The sequence below is a fragment of the Haliaeetus albicilla genome, chromosome 5, assembly GCF_947461875.1.
Source record: "Haliaeetus albicilla chromosome 5, bHalAlb1.1, whole genome shotgun sequence".
Lineage (NCBI taxonomy): Eukaryota > Metazoa > Chordata > Aves > Accipitriformes > Accipitridae > Haliaeetus > Haliaeetus albicilla.
In genome coordinates, this window is record NC_091487.1 from 44,130,757 (window position 1) to 44,149,172 (window position 18,416).

Consider the following 18,416-nt stretch of genomic DNA (forward strand, 5'->3'; position numbering starts at 1 on the left):
AGTTGGAAAAATAGTTACATAGGAAATAAACATTTGCCAAAGGCTTTCTTCACTTAAAAAGATGAGTCAGCTCACAGAGGGAAAGAGATCAAAACTCCCAGCTGTGTTGAAAGCCATAACTCTGGGAGGGTAAAGGTATGAATATCAACTCTCTTACCCTAAGAAAGAAAATAGCATCCATCACTCATGGGTGGGTGAAGGCAGAAAGAAAATGGAAATGATAAAAAGTTGCTTCCAGGAACAGTGAACAGATGGAAGAGTTAAATGTTCAAGGGGTGGAAGTCAAAGCCCTTGGAGAGGTGATAGCTGATGCACGCTGTCCTACTGCAGAGGCTAACCACAAGAATGGGAGAAACAGAGAGGAGCTCTAGAAGCATGTTACAGAACAAAAAAAAAGGTTATAATGTGAAGAGCCAGCATCTTTAATTACTAACATTGTTGTAAGATACCAGAAAGGGCTGGAAAATGTCCCAGGATGTAGCGAAAATCTCCAATTATAAAGCAAAACCAATGTAAAGAAGTAGTTGAAACTTAAGTGATGGATGTAACCTTGAGTAATCTTGAGAGAAAAAGTTTCAGCAGTTACAGTTAACAACTTAATGGCCCTGGTAGATGGGTTTGTCCTGTTTCACAGAGGGAAAGAGGGACGGCAACTGGAAAAGAAGCAGCCAGACATAGTGACGGAACGGCTGGTTTCAGTAAGGTTTTTTTTTTCAACAAGTGCTTAAGCAACAGAATGAATGTAGGAACCAGAACAGAAGTAACATTAAAGGAAGATGGCATAGGTAAGTATTAGAGGATATTCATACCTGTCTGATAACCAAGCTTAACTAACTACTGTATTCTAGTGTTGTTTAAAGTTAACCCTATACAATGCAAGACACCATGGAAGATGCTAACACCTTTCCTGTAAAGGAAAGACAAGAAGATGGTAAAAATCTGTGCATAAATATAATAACGTTGATTTAAGCTGCAGTGTAAAGGCTGCCTGGTTATTATAAAGAAGAGACAGAAAGAGATGCAGGAATTAAAAAAAAAAAGTAACTGGGAATATTGGAAGCTCTTATGAAGGGAAATACTCTGGTGATCCACGTAAGGTGACATGAGAAGGTGCAGGCCAGTGCTGCACATACCACTTGGCTGTAGGATAAACTTTGCTGGCTCAACCTAACTGGGGAGCCTACAGATTGCTTGTGCTTGGCACCTGGTGATGATGCTACCACTGTGTCCTTGTCTTTATCTTAGAGTGAAGCAGCACATTCTTACGTGAACATCCTTTTGATTGACAGCAGAAATGACAGAGTTGTTTACTTCCAAGAAAATCCTACAGAAGCCCTGAAGACCATGACACTGGTGAACTTCAGCACAGACACTATCTGCAGCGTGGCATGGGCTGATGCTGTACTACTTGGTGTTCCCAGCATCTGAAGGGCTGTAACGTTATCTAATATTATCCCATTTTGCCTTCTAATGTTATCCCCAACAAATGGTGTTTTAATCAATACATTACAGAGTCTGGGTACCTTTCCTATTGGGATCCATAATGAACACTAGCATCACACCTCCATAAACCACAGCAGCATCTGTCTCTCATCACTCCAGCTGGGGGGGTGGGTGGCAGTCTCCCTGCAGTGGTATTTCTTCCCTGCTTTCAAGTCCATATGGGCTTGCATAATTATGCCTGATGAAAGCAGCCCTGAGGTCATTTGTCCCACTGCAATGTGAGACCAAAACCAAATTACCATATAGACACTAAAGAAACTGCCCTTGCTGCTATCCTCTTCCCCCATCAGCTGAGTAAGGCCCTCTGCTTGACAGCTTACACAAATGTTGGGCTGTTTGTGCCTCCTCCCACAGCGAGGAGCGGTGGTGGCTGCTGCGTGGGACGACGGCAGCGGCTCTGATTTCACCACTCTTCCAAAACCTGTTTGTGCCCTGACCTCTCCTTCCTGTCCCTGCCTGTGTGCTCCACCTAAACACTTCTTCCCCTGCTAAGTAACACGGGGTGTTTGTAGGGTTGTGCCTAATCCTGTGCGAACGCACTCCTCCACCCAGGTCATCTCCACCCAGGGCATCCCAGCCATTCCTAAAGGTGTCTCTCCAAAATCTAGGGTGTGTGGGTGAGAACAGGAGATACTCTTAGACGAGGGAGGGAGCCTCTGCAACTGCTCTTTGTACCAGTGGCCACAGAGTCATTCCTCAGCCACCCTAATGCTAATATTTGCACTCCTTCTATGGAGATAAACATTACAGATGTATCTGCTGCACAGAGGCACAGCACAAAACATGCTCCCTGCTGGCAGAAAGCACTTCTGTGCCATGTGGCAGTTCCTGAGACTACCCCCACCCTGCCCTGCTTTCTGCTGGTTTCTCACTCTGCCAATTTTCTGCTTGCTGTAGGAATCATTAGAGCTTTCCCAGCTCTGATAGCCCAGTTCTTGACTTATTAGCTGATGTCATGACATCCAGACTATTTCTGCCTCCCTGTTCCTGGAAGCCCTTGTTTTCCTGGCTCGCTTCGGGCATGCTAGCTCTTTGCTCGTTAGAGCTTTTGTTTCCCTTTGGATGTACTTTTGCATGTTCCCCTGGGGTAGGAATAAAAGGGGGAGCCCAAACTTCATGCGGCTTCTCTCTCCTCCACTCTGCTGGGAATTGTAACGCAGTGGGAAGTATGCACTGCCAATGGCATTGCTGACCTAACTGGGAGGAAAATTTAAATTCCACATGGGCTGTCGCAGGCATCCCCTTGGCATAGCTGAGGGAGAAGGCGGGGAGGCTTAGCCTGTGTGTTCTGGTGCCAAAATATTTGGGTCTGAGCTTGCTGATAACTGCAGGGAGAAAAGACAGCTGGACTCTAGGGGGAAAAAGTCAGGGGTGGGGGGGCTTGCAGCTAAAAAGAGGATAAGGACTGGGAACGGCTAAGGAGCTCTCAAAGTCCTGCTGCATGCAAGGCTACTAGAGTACAGCCTCCGAGAAAAGTCAGCGGCAGGGACCCAAGCCAGCGCAGTGGGGAGGCAGTGATGGTGTGAAGAGCTGCACGGGAGTGGAGCGGCACTGGGAAAAGGAGCGAGCTGCTCTGGCTGGGGTGGCTGTGAGCTGACAGAGACCTCGCCGTGCCAGCCCGAGTTCTCCCTGTGTCCTGGGACAAGCTTGTCCTCTTGCTCCTCATGCCATCTTCCCTGTTATGAAATGGGATGCTAATTTTAGTCCTGTGGGGATCCAGAGACGTTTTGCTTGGCTTCTGCCAATTAAGTAAGAAAATAAAGATGCCCTGAAGGGAAGGAGAGATCCCAAGAGAGGAGGGATAAGAGGAGCCTCAGTTCCACTGTCCCTGACACACTATGACCTCTGGAGACCTATTTCTTCATTCTGGTTCAATATTAACCCAGTGGGGCTGTGACTCTGCTTATTCTGCTCCCTTTGCATTTCCCCTGCAGCCAGGGCTGTACAGCATGGCACGCAACAAAACCAGCATGCTGAGGGGCCTGCTCTTTTCCAGCCTTCTACACCTCACGCTGAGCCATGCCGAAGGTAAGACTCAATGGCACAGGGAGAAGGACGGTACCAGTGGGTGACAGGAGGAAGAAAGATGGGGTTATTTCTTTCCAGGGGTGAAGCCGGTGGCAGGTTTTCTTGGTAAGGCAGGAGGACCTTCTAAACGCTTGAAGTTGGGAGTGAAAGGGTGCTGAGAGTGGAGTGAGCATAGGGCTTTCCTGCTCGGGAGGATGCAGCAGCATCCAGCAACTGGTGACAACAGCTCAGTGGATTTTGTGGGTCACCTGGGAGACGGCGGGGAAGGGGAACGTGCCTTAGTCCAGGACCATGTGTAACGCAACTGTGGGCCTTTTTGGGCTACCGTTCCCCAGTTGACCTGAGTGGCTGCAATTCTCCATTGCCTCCCCAGCTGTCCCTTATCTAAACGTTAGGTCATACACAGTACGCTGCCTTCCTGCTCGCTGCTCCTTTTCTCTTATCAGAGCCTCTAATTCATCTATCTTTCCTTAATATGAGGTTAAGTCCTCTCTGACCCACTGCTGTGTGGGGGAAGACCTGTCTGCAGGTCTCAAATCAGGGTCTCTGAACACGAAGATGGAACCAAGCTGTGCCTATCGCAGTGGTCTGAAGTTGGCAAGACAGAAATATAGTGGCTGGCAGGGAGCAGTAGCAGGCTCCGAGCAAACAAACCTCTGCCTAACTGCAAATGAGCACAGCAGCTTTGCCGAGGGTAGCAGAGGATTCCTGTCACTTCTGTTTCCTATGTAATGTGAGCCCCGATTAATGAATTATAGAGAGCCTGCTCTGATCATGATGTAGACCTGACAGGGCTTCTCCTTTCTGTATGGTGCACTAGGGGAGGCTGGGCTGTGGGATCATCACATCAGCTGTGTATGATTTTTGGAAACTGCAAGGAGAGACAAAGGGGCCCTCCTGCTGCGAGCACCCCTTTGACTGGCAGTGTTCTGACCCGGTAGTTTTCCTGGAAAAGGGGCAGGCACTGTCACTGCTCAAGCGCCCACGACGTGCCAACAAGGGATTTCTGGAAGAGATGCTTAAGGGAAACCTGGAACGAGAGTGCTTGGAGGAGACATGCAGTTACGAGGAGGCTTTTGAAGCCCTTGAATCCACCGTTCAGACGGTATGTATGAGTGTTCCCAGGAAATTTTCCCTCAGCTGACCCCTGTAGTGAGAGACCAGCAGGTCACACACACAGCCAGGGGCTGGGGTCTTAAGACTCAATTCTGTGAACCAAAGATCAGGCTGATGCATGGGTGCCACCGGGAGAGCTTAGGTTTTCTTAGGGGCTTTCCCTCCCGGAGCCACTCTGAGTTCTTTCCCCCCACCTCTATTTTAAGCATGACGTTAAAAGGAGAGTCTTCCCATCAATCCTGAATTGCATCTTCCACTAGTTCAGCATGGTGCTGCACACATTTCAACTCCCACAGTCCCAGACACTCACAAAAGATTTGGCTTAGAAACCAAACACTGAGTGCAGGTGCCTCAGGCTCCTTTGAGCTGAAGCTTTTGCAGTCTGTCCCGTTTTCTGGCTTCCAGACTCGCTGACTCTGCTAAATTTGTTCTGCATCCTTTGGGGATCTACTCCTAGCCCCAAGGCCAGTATCCATGCTGAATTCCACACCCAAGAATACATCATCAAACAGATAAACAGCGAGGAGCCTAAGCCAGCAAGATACAACCTCTGTGTGGAGTATTTCTAAAGCAATCACCTCCAGGCTGCACAGCAGAGATGTAGGTATTGTTCAGCTCTTTGGATCTACATGTGAGCTGTAGCCTTAGAAGTTCTAGGTTCAGCTCCTCGAGCTTCTGCACTGTAGCCCAGGCACTGCTTCCTCTGCAGGTTGATGAAGGTTGTAAGCATCTTTGGTCTTTTTAGAATCAACAGTACTCTCAATTCCTGAGTCTGATGAGTGGGAATGTGGTTTTATATCAGATTTTTTGCTTTGTTGGACTGCATAGTAATTGATATCAACTGAGCTAGGTTAGTTTGTTCCATTTGTTGTGATGGGGCATGCCCCTACTGCTTTGAATTGCAGCAGCTAAGCAATGTTTGATGTTCTGTGTCTCTACTCTTAAATATATAATAATTTTTTTTTTTTTTTTTTTTTTTTTTTTTTTTACAGGAAGCATTTTGGTCAAAATACCAAGGTAAGTTTCTTCAAGTCCTGCAGGTGCTAAGCTACCCCTTAGGATGCCCTGTCCTATTCTGGAGAGATGGCTCCCTACCCTCTTACAAGAGTTCACTTTCCAGGACAAAGCATTTGTGTTTTGTCCCTAGATGATAAACTAGTTCAAACTATGATGCTTACTCGGATTCCTTTCATATAATGTGTTTCTTTCTTCTTATTTTGCTAGTATGTCAGGGCCTGAGAAAGTCCAGGACACTTCTGGATGCTTGTCTAGAAGGTAAGAAATTCATATTGACCTCAATGTCCCAGACACAGTGAGTGCCAGGAACTTGCTTCCTGCAGAGTTTGTAAGGAAAAAAGAAATAATCTAAAGATGGTGAAGCCGTCTGATTAGAAAGAAAAATAGCAGGAGGGGAGTTTGAAATTCTTTTTTCCCCCTCTATTTCCCCATTAACCATTTCACAAACAGCCTAACTCCCCCATTGAAACAGCATGCACCTGCACCTACAGCCAAAGCACAGCACAGAGCCTCAGGGCAAGCTCCCTCTGATGAGACAGAGAGAGCTTAAGCTGTGTGCTCTTCCCACCCCATGAAGAGAATGCTTGTTGCATGCATGAGCCTGCACAAAAGTTAAAGGGATTTGGGGGAATGGTACCTCTGGCCTTGAAAAACGCAACGTCCATTTCCACTGGCCCTGGCTTACACCGTGTTGGGATTTTGACAGGTAACTGCTCTCTTGGGCCGGGCCAGAACTATCGGGGGACAATTAGCTACACCAAATCAGGGATTGAATGTCAAGTGTGGACAAGCAAATATCCACATATACCTAAGTAAGTTAATCTCCTGCATACTCTTAAAGGGTTCTCCAGTGTGTCCTTCCTTCCTAGCCTAACCAGCTTTTTCTCATAGATTTAATGCCACCGTTTATCCCAACCTCATTGAGAACTACTGCAGGAACCCAGACAACAACTCAGAAGGCCCATGGTGCTACACCCGAGACCCAACAGTGGAACGGGAGGAGTGTCCCATCCCAGTGTGTGGTATGCCTCTGCACTATGCCCCAGCAAGCCCTTCACTGGCAGAGAACACCGCGCTGAGACTGATACTAAATGTGGCAAGGAAGGGGAGAGGGTTAGGATGGAGGGATCTTACATGAACAAAGGTCAGTTGGAGTAGAAGAGCTGCATCTTAAAAGATAAAGGAGCTGAGGAGGAAAAATCATTTGAGTTGCCCGTACATCTAAATTCCTCTAACATGCTGTTTTCTCTAGACTACACTAATCTAGATCTAAATTAAATCCAGTATCAGTGGTCCCCTGGAATCTACTACAGTTTTGCCAGTCAGGAGCACCCCAAAATTCTGGCTCAGCTGCCTCTAATTTGTGACAGCAATGAGTCATACTGGTTATTTTGGTCTGAATTCCCACCTTTAGGACAAAACCACTACAGCTTGTGCTCGACTGCCTGCCTTAATGTTCACTTATACGGAAGGGTGCAGTTTAATACCCACAACCTCAAGAAAAGATGCCCTTCTCTCATCATTGCATTTAACAGGATGGAGAACCATCCCCCTACACTTATATGTTCCCACTTCTTCAAAATAGAGAGCCGTCTCCCCTGGGACTTGTCCTCTGTCTCAGAGAAACCAGTAGAAAGCAGAGAACCTTCTCATAGCAGAAGTTTCTCTTCCAAAAGTAGAGACTAAAGGCAACAACTCTTACAAGTGAAAGTCAGAGAGGTCAGCAACCATTTTGACCACGGCATGTTCTGAAGTTTTAAAAATCATTACCATCACCCTGGTCTGCAATACGGCAAACTGGAAAGAGATACTGCTCTGCTTTGGAGTGAGCAGGCATCTGTACTATCTCTGTTCAGTAGTTAGTTTCTGACCTACAGTAGCTCACTGTTACACTTACACGTGCACGGATATGGCAGGACTAGAAAAGCCTTGGCTTTGTGCACAGTTCCTTTGCAATCATGTTGACATGAGTCAATCTCACACAGAAGCAGCCTCACCAGTTAAGGTGCATGCTACTTGCTCAGTGGCTGTTGTGCCCCAGGGCAAGTGGTCAAACCAAGGGCATCTCTTCACACGGGGATTCCCCCAGTGCACAAGGAAAAGGCAGCCTGAGGCCAAGCAACTGCGCAGAACAGGTTATCTGGTGCCCACTCACTCAGGAAATGCTGCTTAAAGCTTGCAGCCATTAGGACACTTGCAAGAAAAAGTGTAGAAAGTCTGGCAGGAAATTTTTTCTCTTATCATTAGATATCGAAACATTGGCAAAAGTTAAATTTGCTATTTTAGTAGCATATCATGGTAAGAGGCTCCCCCAAATATGGTCTCATTACGCATTTGAGAAAAAGGCACTGGAGGCTCTAACACAGCAGCACTATGATGCCTGAGGCACCTACCCACCCCTTAAACTGCTCTCAAAGATACCCCAGAAAGGAACACGATATTGTCCCTCACATCTTAGTGGCAGAGAGAAGTATGATGAATCATGCCAGCCTCACCTTACCTCCTGTTGAAAGAGCTGCCTCTGACACTGCAATATTGTAGAGGGCCACCACATGCATGGGAGCATAGTGGGAGCTCCCAAACATAATGGGATGGCCCTTGGAACTCTGGGCTTTAATAAAAGGGCTCTGGTGCTATTTGCTAACAGTGCTTCTGAGTGCAAAGCTATGGCTTAAATCACAGCGCTCTGTCTTTCCAGGCCAAGAAAGGACAACAGTTGAATTTACTCCACGGGTCACACCACCAGCGCCAGTGGGACCCTGTGAACAAGAAAAAGGCATGCTTTACACTGGGACCCTCTCAGTCACTGTGTCTGGAGCCAAGTGCCTGCCATGGAACTCTGAGAAAGCCAAAGAGGTGCTCCATGGAAAACACATTGACCCAGAGGTGAAACTGCTGGAGAATTACTGTCGGAATCCAGACGGAGATGACGAGGGTGTCTGGTGTGTCACAGATGAACCACCCAACTTTGAATATTGTGATCTGCACTACTGCGGTGAGAAGCCTGCATTGGTTTGGGTAGGCACACTTGTGAGGCAGTGGCAAACCAGGGTGAAGTGCTTGGCCTGGGAGGCACAGACAAGGAAGCATGCACACCATGCATGTGGAAGTCCTGTTTGTCCAAATATCACACATACCAACCTGCCATACACATGTAGAGCCGTTACGTCTCTCAGGTGTTCTCTTCTCCCTGAAAACTCACAATGGTGGACAAGGAGCATTAAAAAGAGCAGTGGTTTTAAAACATCATTTCTCCATCAGACCCACTGTGTGTCAAAAGGAACATTTACATTGCTGATAATTATGGAAACTGCAGCTAGGCCCTTTATCATGTTTGTCTTTCTGTCCCTCTCAGACAGCTCGCTAGAGGATGGGAATGAACAGTTGGAGGGAATATCAGGACGTACTACCCTTCCTCAAGAGTTCAAAACCTTCTTTGATGACAAAACTTTTGGCTCAGGCGAAGCAGGTGAGCAAAAACTCTAGATACAGCACCACAGTTTGTAGAAAGACTGCAGCTTCATCCCACAGGGCACTCACTGTTCCTCAGAAACACCAGCTTGCCAAATGCTGTCAAAAGCAGGGGGAGATACTTAAATTCCTTGAAGGACCCTCCAAAGTCAATTTCCAGTTATGATCATGGAGCTAGCAAGCACTTCCTTCCTAGGCTCTTCCAGCTTAGCATGCTGACTGCAGACAACATTTTTCCACTGTGAATCAGGTAGAGTAACAAAGCCAGATTGCCTATTTTTTCAGACTGCGGCACTCGTCCTTTATTTGAGAAGAAAAAGGTAATGGACAAAAGTGAGAAGGAGCTGCTGGAGTCCTACATAGGAGGCAGAGTTGTCCATGGGGATGACGCAGAAGTTGGCAGCTCCCCCTGGTAAGTGTTATCTTTGCATAGGCCTTCACAGGGAATTGTGTCTCCCTTCTCTTCAGTTCAAGCAGGGGAAAATAAAAGGGCTTTTCCATCTCAGGCAGCAGGTGGGCATTATGGCTTCTAATCAAAAGCTTCTCCAAGTGGTTGACAGGGCAGTACTAGAATAGCTGGAAAGAAACTCTCCTCTTGAGCCAAGTATGCAACCATCTAAAGTACGCAACCATCTAGGAACAAGAGTGCTGTGTTTCATCTTCGTCTCTTCCTCTTCCCAGTTTTGCTGGAGCAGAGAGAATGAGAAACTTCTCCAGGTGAAGGAAATAGGATAAATAGCCTACTACATAGAATATACATGTCCAGGGAAAACTTCTGCTAGAGACCCACTTACACAGTTGTCTTTGTCAGTATAGCGCAGCGCAACGCTCTTCCCTGCTCACTGCAAATTCTGCTCTTGCTGCATGACACCAAGACGCATTCAGCCAGCCATGCCTGTAGTCCTGCTAAGTCTTCCTTCCTCCTTGTCTCTCAGGCAGGTGATGCTCTACAAAAAGAGTCCTCAAGAGCTGCTGTGTGGTGCCAGCCTCATCAGTGACAGCTGGATCTTGACTGCTGCTCATTGTCTTTACTATCCACCATGGGACAAGAACTTAACTACAAACGACATCCTGGTGCGGATTGGCAAGCACATAAGGGCAAAGTAAGAGCTTGAGTGAAGCAAGAGTGAACCAGCCTTCCTTTTGGAGTAATGAGATACAATGAGGTTGGGCTATCATTCAGTATCCAAGGAAGCACATAAACAATATCACATGCCTCTCAATAACAGGATCGAATGGAGCTGTCATTTGCTGCTCTTGCTGATCCTAAAGGTGAAAGTGGAAGGGAGGGCAGAAGCATGGAGAGTCTAAAGGGGAGCTCCAGGGTAAAGACAGTATTGTCTCAGAGGGTACAAAGCACCTGAGAGCATCATGAACCCCAGAAGACTCTCAGTTGCTACTGTACAGCGAGTTCTTTCCTTCATGACTATTTCAGATATGAAAAGAATATAGAGAAGATTGCTCTGTTAGATAAAATCATCATCCATCCCAAGTACAACTGGAAAGAGAACATGGACCGAGACATTGCACTCATGCACTTGAAGAGACCCGTCATCTTCAGTGACTACATCCATCCTGTCTGCCTGCCTACCAAAGAGGTTGTGCAGAGGTGAGGAGACTGTCCCACAGTCCTAAAAATACAGGCTACAAAAGCCTCCTTCGGGCCTTCAAAAAAGACAGAAAAAGATGCCTTATTTAGGCTATTTGCAGCAAGAAAGCCAGGCAGGAGAAAGCTGCTACAATACATTTGATAATACTCAATGCTTCCTTCCACAGGCTGATGCTGGCAGGTTACAAAGGGCGAGTAACTGGTTGGGGAAACTTGAAAGAAACATGGGCCACTAGCCCAAGCAACCTCCCCACAGTTCTGCAACAACTCAATGTGCCCATTGTAGACCAAGATATCTGCAAGGCATCCACCAAAGTTAAAGTCACTGACAACATGTTCTGTGCAGGTAAGTAGCACTAGAGACACAAGGCCAACTTGCCTCAGGAGACAAGGGCTCTGAGCTCCTGGTGGGCCTCACACAGCAAGGTTACTTTCTGATAAATTTGCGAGTGCCCTCCATAAAGAATAACTTTCCTATGATAAGAATGTTTTCAGCTCTCAGAAGACAAGAGGGCTGGAGAACTTAAAGCTATGAATAAAGTTTGTAACACCATGCTATGTCAGGCTAACTAGCCTAATGGCACCACTCTGCTAGATATCAGCAACAGCTGTGTGAGAACCAGGCACATAAAAAATTATCTTTTCACCAGTATATGGAACAGTTCAGCAACTTCCTAAATTAAAGGCTGCACACCAGTTATCCTACGCAGTAGCCAAACAACCCCTTCTTCTCTACTAGCTTGTCTCAACCTTTTGGAGCCTATTCATACTTAACACCCACAACTTCTGTGGCAACAGCCTCCACAGATTAGTTATGCATATGTGAAAAATGTAATTCCTCATGTTCTGGCAAGTTTCCTGTCTAATAAATGTGAAGACCTACACATCTATACTCATAACTTAAGAAAAAAATACTTCTTCTCCATATCATATGCTATTTTATGAACCCTTTACAGCTCTCCATTTCTCTTCCAAGTTGAGAAGCATTTATTTAATCTTTCCTAATATAGAAGGCATTCCATACTTCCCATAATCCTTGGTGTACCTTCCTACATCTCTTCTGGCATTATACCCTTTTTAAGAAAGAATATAAGTGAACACAGAATTCAAGATACAAAGAGACTATGCATTTATGTACTGGTTTAATACTTTCTGCTGTATTTTTCATTTGTGCAGACTTTCAGCTCCTACAAACAAATCTCCAACAATTTTTGATGGAGCTTGTGCTGCTTGCCTCTAATAACGCACACAATTGCTTGAGTTAGTAAGGAAGCCAATTTTATGAGCATACTGACAAGACAGTGTTCTTATGGTTTCTTTTTCTAGGCAACATTCTTGAAAAATAGCTGAGATGCAGACATACAGCAGAAAAGGGGAGACACAGGTGATGGCAAAATGCAAAGATACTGTCTAGTTCATCAGGAATTAAAGTGAAATCCCTTTCCTCTTCATAGCAAGACTGTAGGAAGATAGTCAGTTGGGGGAGAGAAAGAGCAGAGCCTGCAGAATGACAGGAAGGTGAAAGTGAGGACAACAATGGGTCTTTATAGTAAATAGAATGAAAGAACAGGGTACATGGAATATTACACACACAGAAGTTTCTAAGAGAAGGGAAAGGCACAGTAGCTCAAGCTACAGCTGTTTAACACAGTGGCAGCTGACACTAACAGCAATCCTGATGAAAGAAAACAGGAATGAGAGCACAGAGGGTGGAAGAATATGGTGGATTCAGGAATGTTGCAGAGACAGAAGCAGAGTTAGCTGTTCTACATATAACATAAGAAACAAAGCAGTTTTCTAAATTTAGAAGTCCAATAGTTGGCAGAAGCAGTAAGCAGTCTCATGGCTCTCAGAAAATTTATGCAGCAGTACTTCAAAGAAAAGATGGCCAAAACCAGCCACTCTCCCTACACTCAAATGTCCAACTTTCTTCTTGCCTGTAGGTTACAGTCCTGAAGACTCAAAGAGAGGAGATGCCTGTGAAGGGGACAGTGGGGGACCTTTTGTAATGAAGGTATGTTCAACAAGTTCAAGCTCATAAAACATATGGAGCAAGGTTTGTGCTATGCTGAACTTTCATAATAGCCTAAAAAAATGGCAGCAGAGATGGAGACTGCCAAGTGGCTGAAGCAAACCCATCTCATGTCCAAGCTGAGCAACTGAGATGAATCCTGCAGTCATCCAGCCCCATTTCTGTACTGAATTCTCAGCACATACGGAGATAGCTGCAGAAAGCGTGAGTGATTGCCAATTCTCACTTAGAGGTTTAAGAGTAGAGACAAAATTACTCCAATAAGCTATGTTATCTAGTAGATGCCAGTCTGAATTCCAAAGTAGTATTCATCACTAAACAGGCTCGGGTGCATACAAAGCTTAGATCTGAAAGTCTCTTGTTCCTTGTGCCAATCCCATTTTTCTTTGCTTTAGAACCCAGATGACAACCGTTGGTATCAAGTGGGAATAGTTTCATGGGGAGAAGGCTGTGACCGAGACGGCAAATATGGATTTTATACCCATGTATTCCGCCTGAAAAAGTGGATGCGAAAAGCCATTGAAAAACATGGGCGATAGAGGAATCGTTTACCTTGCTTGCTCTCAGTTTTGCTACAATGCTCCCACTTCTTAAAAACATAAGCATAGAAGAACCTGAAGTAAAACAGTTATAGCCTTACAACTCGACAAAGGGAAGCGTTCTCCCTTAAAAATAAAAGTTCTCAAAACCAGCTTCTTCCTTTTGTTCATGCTGAGTTTAGTTGCCCTTGAATCTAACCCATCACAGTATCCAGGAGTACCAACAGAATGCCTCTAGTTGTACTGCTAATCACCTGTTGTGCTTCAAACAAATTCTCCTCCCTTCTATCAGCTATAATCATCAACAGATTTTAGACCTCAGATGATGGCCTTAAGGCAGTCACAGCAAGCACAACTGTGGCCCCAGGCACTGTCCATTTCCTCGCTTCAAGTCAACTCATTTGCTATTCTAGAAATTGAGCCAAGAACATTCTGGAGATAATCACCCTACAGTAACAGTGGCATTACACAGAACACCAATACCAATGTCAGAAGTAAAGCAACTATAACCTGTTTTGGTAAGACAGAAATTGTTCTCAGCTATAAGAGCAAACAAGTACCAGCACCACTGTTTTCAAGGTTAGTGTCTTAGAAAGTTACAGATGCCAGCTGTATGCAATTCACCCTAGAGAGGAATATGGGCTCGAATACATTAAGTGGCACTTCCATTACTGTATGGCAGTAATTTTCTACCTGGCAGGTGGTGCTGGGTCCTCAGAGTGTATTTTCCACCTGCATAGTGAGAGTCAGAAGGAAGCAATTCATACACAGTCATTGTCAAAGGGCCTCCAATAGAAGCATCCTGCACTATACCAGTTTGGTTGTCTTATAAAGCCTTTTTAGGGATCACGCCCAAGAGAAGCTTCAGTTCTTTCGTGAACTCCTTTTTAGCAGCAATTTGTGGACCGCTGAGGACCCAGCAGTACATCAGTGAACCCATACTCTTGACTAGCCAATTTGTTCAGCCCAGTTTTCTCTTAAAGTAATCATGAGATTTGGAAACTCTCCTTGCTCCCTATGACACCCTATTCCTAAACTCCTCATTCACAGTGCCATCAAGTCACAGAAACAGGCAACAGTGAAATTCTGTTTGCTGCTTAATACTCTGTACAAAGCATGAGTGACGATGTTGAAAAAGTGAAAGTAGAGGTAACTATCTGAAATTAGTTGGATATAAATAAAGTTATCAATCACTTACTGTCTGGCCATCTCCTTGAAGATGACCCATTTGGGAACCCACTTGAAGACAGCCCAATTTGATTGCCCAAAGAAAGCATAAAAGCAACCTCTCAAAGGCATCTGAAGAAAAACCTCAAGAGCTCAAATTCCACAACTGTTTGAAGTCATTGATAACCACAGGCATCGGACACTGAAAATGTTTAGCCTTTCTAATGTTTAAATTTTTAGCCTCACCCTTTCACTGCTATCTAATAATCTGTGAGAAATCACATACCTAAGAGGGGAACCAGGACCATACACCTTCTGAAGTCACTGTTAATACTGACTTGTTACAAACAATACAGAGGAATCATTTTTAAAATTCAGTTTAATGTTATTTAAACATTGTCTGGGCTAAAGATTAGGCTTTATTAATTTATGTGCACAAGTTTTAGTTCAGAACTCCCAGGATATTGAGTCCAACCAAACACTACAGAGACACAGGGCAAAAACTCATTCATAGTAAGCAACTATATCTTCTGCTACTCAATTATTCCTGTATTTCACTTCCAATTCAGCTTCAAATTTAAAATAGTTCTATGCAGGTTTGCAGGCATTTGCTGTTTTAACATCCTGAGCTAATTAACAAATAGCTCTTCAGAACGTCTGCTGGACATGGTAAAGGAACATACAGATTAATTTAAATATCAGTAAGTTTCAAAAAGCAGCTAGTAATTGAGAGGTAGTGGCAGTAACTCTAGTGCCAGCCAAAACAAACTATTCACAAACAGCCCCGGTTTAAGTGCACAAAAACCTCAGCACTTACCAATAAGGGCCAAAACTCCACTTATCATACAGCTCTGTTCCACAAGAAAGTGCATGCCCACTTCAGGTTAGGAGAGAAGACTGCAACTACTAAATCGAGGTGGTGGAGCAATGAATGGCATCATGTCAATTAACACAGGATGGAGAACACTCGCCAGTCACCTGCTATCACAGTGTACAAACTCACCATAAGCACCAAGCAGTATTAAGTCAACTGCAACCCCAGCCTAGGGGTCCTGTAAAAGGAAGGTTTCAGCCATTTGCAGAAGCTCTGGCATAGATCTGTTGCACAGGTACTAATTTAAAGCCACATTTTTACTGTAATCAGGCAAGATAGTTTCAGTAACGGCCCTAATGCAGAGACTGCTGGTCCACAGAGCAAACAACAAAAGCAGCAGTTACATGGAACAGATTAAAATCTAGAGCAGAAGTGTGCTATTTTAAGCCTGCCTGTCCAAGTCTTCAATAACTCTGTTTTAGTTATGGAACAGATGTGCAATTTATGCTTCACAACCAGCTCTCACATGGAAGTGCGGTAGTGAGGTGAAAATGCATCACCTCCCTAGAGATGAAAGGGTTAGAAAGGCTACACAGTGTATGTATTAATCTTCATACTTGTAGCTTCTGAAAAAGGCTAATCAGAAGACACCCTTACAAAAAAAACGGTAGCTACAGCTTTCATAGACTAGCACTACCAGGTCTCTTAGTCATACAAAATAGCAGACTTTACTGACATCAGATGTTTTAAGAGCAAAACAAATGTGGTGGTGAGGTCTACCTGCACAAGGAAGACTGCTTAACCAAATGAGTTCAGGATAAATGAGTCCACTGACTGTACATCACTGCTAATCTATTCCATATCAACAGCAGCAGGCTCCCTCAGAGAAAGCATTTGTACACACATGGGACTATGCTTAATCTGGGTAAAGGCATCACAAGGACTAGATAATTTAAAATAAGCATTTGAGCAAACTAAATATTCTCAACTTACTCTCAAGTTACAGAAACATGTTCCAAAACAAAAAAGCAACTATATGAAAAAATGCACTACCGCTCATAGAAGTAAGAGTGCAAAGTCTCAGGATTGCACCTGCAGATAGTATATGTTCACTCATCTTCCTTATAATATATCCAAACCCCAAGGTTCATGTCAACCCAAGGTTCATGTCAAGAATAGCTTAGCTCCATTTCTAGATGCCCAGTCACTAACATTCAGGAATAGAGAGTGACTTCTCTAACCAGCAGTCACTGCTGTTCCTACAGAGGCTGGTATAGTTAATGCAAACTTTATTTACAAAAGACACTTAAATTAGTTACTTCATGCCATGTGTCCATACAGAATCAACAGTTCAAGGATTACATGGAGAAGAATTCACAAAATTAAAAGTGAAATCACTAAAGATCTTCTAAGAGTTAAGAACTAGGAAAAGATCTTAAAGACAATTGTACAAATAAAAAAACAAGTTATGAGAAACTAGTCTGAGCAAGAGGATGGTTGTTTACAGGTCTGTACACTAAAACTAATACACAGACAGCCTTCTATTGTCAAAGAGATGCTCACTGAGAAGCAGAGTATGTACAAATACTTGTGCCACAATGACTCAACCCCCCAAAATCCACTGTATTATACATAAACCAGTTTGTATACATTAGGCCTAAATGAGGCCATTTAACTATGAAGACTTCTAGTTTAGTAAACTAAAGCTGAAGACAGCCCAAGCAACAGTGATGCTGTCTCTCTCACATCTCTATTTGCGACTGCTTTTTATTCTCTCCAGTCTTTTTTTCAAGTCATCAATATTAGCTGCTGCAGAAGAGGGTGAAGCCAGGGTAGTTCCAATGCCAGAGGAATGAGTCTGATTGGAGTCCAGGTCCAGATGTTGGTACTGCTCCCGTGACTCACGGAGCTGGGAGAGCTTACTGTGAAGCATATCTGTAGAGGATGCAACTGTAGGGAGTGCTGGTTTAGAGAGCAAAGATGTCAGAGGTGGTCTGTCTTCCTGCTATAGGGGAGGAAAGTGATGCATTAAGACAGATAACGGCAAAAGCCATATAAGAAGTACAAAACCTTAATCAATGGCTTTTTATCTTCACAGCAAACACCAAAAAAACAGAGGAAAGGGAAGGAGCAATGCAGCACAGGTGATCTGGAGTGATAAAGTCAGTTGCCATCAAAGTCAGAACCATGCAAAGCTAACTACTCAATTCCTGTCATTTAAGTAGTTCGTGTTTAGCTTAATGTCATTAGGGACAAAGGAACTAGTTTTTAAAGATCAAAAATTCACAGCAGACCAGCGTTGTACTGAGATGGCCTGCTGCAGTCTTGAACAGCCTGAATTCTAACACCACAAGAGGAAAGTCCATGCCTATGTGCCAGTGAGTCTTCTGGAGGAACAAGAAGAGGAAACTTGGATTGATTGGTAAGATCTGCTCTGCCAAAGACTTCAAATGTCAATTCACTGTTCTTTTGAATTGATATTTCCATCTGCGTTAACTTGTTACTATCATCTAGGAAACATTTCCCCTCCTCAGAGCTGTGAGCTGACACGCAAGTTTGTGTTAAAGGTTAAAACAGTGACGTGCCTAAATGACTATTCCTAGAATGAACATTGCTTCTCATGTAGCTGAGTGCAAGCTTCAGTAATCAGCACTAGATTCCTAACACATAGATCACCAAACTGTTAGAAATTTTGGCCCACATGTTTCCAATACTAAGCTCATTCACGATTTCTGTGCCTCAGTATCCATACACCCAAAATACATAAAACTTCATTCAAAGTCTTCATTCAGCTTTTATGGTTGTTTCAGAGCAGAAAGATCTAGAATTTCCACATCATTCAACTCGGAGATCAATATATGTTAACCTTTAGAGAACAGTAGTTATTTGAACCTTTCTGAGACTCTACTACATGGCAAGGGAAGATACCAAACTATAAGGCTGTAGAAACAACTGCATATACACCAGTGCTGCAAAGAGTAGACTGAAACATAAGCCTACTTGGCCAAGTAATGAGTTTAAAGCCATTTATACTAGGCATGGTGACATGCAGTGAATAGCTAGGACACGCAGTATAATGAAAGATGACCAATTCTGATTAGAATATGCCTTTGGTACAGG

At 44.3% G+C, this 18,416-nt stretch overlaps 2 protein-coding genes across 5 annotated transcripts in view; one reads left to right on the plus strand and one right to left on the minus strand.

Moving 5' to 3' along the window:
* Positions 1-3,388: 3,388 nt before the first annotated feature.
* F2 (coagulation factor II, thrombin) lies at positions 3,389-13,467 on the plus strand. Its single transcript, XM_009927583.2, has 14 exons — positions 3,389-3,531; positions 4,473-4,636; positions 5,640-5,664; positions 5,872-5,922; positions 6,371-6,476; positions 6,556-6,686; positions 8,363-8,659; positions 9,020-9,133; positions 9,421-9,547; positions 10,071-10,238; positions 10,571-10,744; positions 10,912-11,090; positions 12,688-12,758; positions 13,172-13,467. Exons 1-14 carry the CDS (start codon positions 3,453-3,455, stop codon positions 13,313-13,315), a joined length of 1,830 nt encoding a protein of 609 aa, XP_009925885.1. The 5' UTR covers positions 3,389-3,452; the 3' UTR covers positions 13,316-13,467.
* A 1,376-nt stretch (positions 13,468-14,843) lies between these two features.
* The window catches only part of CKAP5 (cytoskeleton associated protein 5), a 54,585-nt gene continuing 51,012 nt past the window's right edge, over positions 14,844-18,416 (minus strand). For 3 of the 4 annotated variants that reach the window (XM_069784540.1, XM_069784537.1, XM_069784538.1), the window contains one exon: positions 14,844-17,301. In XM_069784540.1, the coding sequence (XP_069640641.1) occupies positions 17,047-17,301 (255 nt within the window). In that variant the 3' untranslated portion in view covers positions 14,844-17,046. The remainder of the gene's footprint in view (positions 17,302-18,416) is intronic. The other variant, XM_069784539.1, reaches the window with a different exon arrangement.

Coding starts and splice junctions, on each gene's coding strand:
- F2 (XM_009927583.2), top strand. CDS start 3,453: ATGGCACGCAACAAAACCAGCATGCTGAGGGGCCTGCTCTTTTCCAGC. Junction 3,532..4,472: donor CACGCTGAGCCATGCCGAAG/GTAAGACTCAAT, acceptor CTGACCCGGTAG/TTTTCCTGGAAAAGGGGCAG. Junction 5,923..6,370: donor TCTGGATGCTTGTCTAGAAG/GTAAGAAATTCA, acceptor GGATTTTGACAG/GTAACTGCTCTCTTGGGCCG.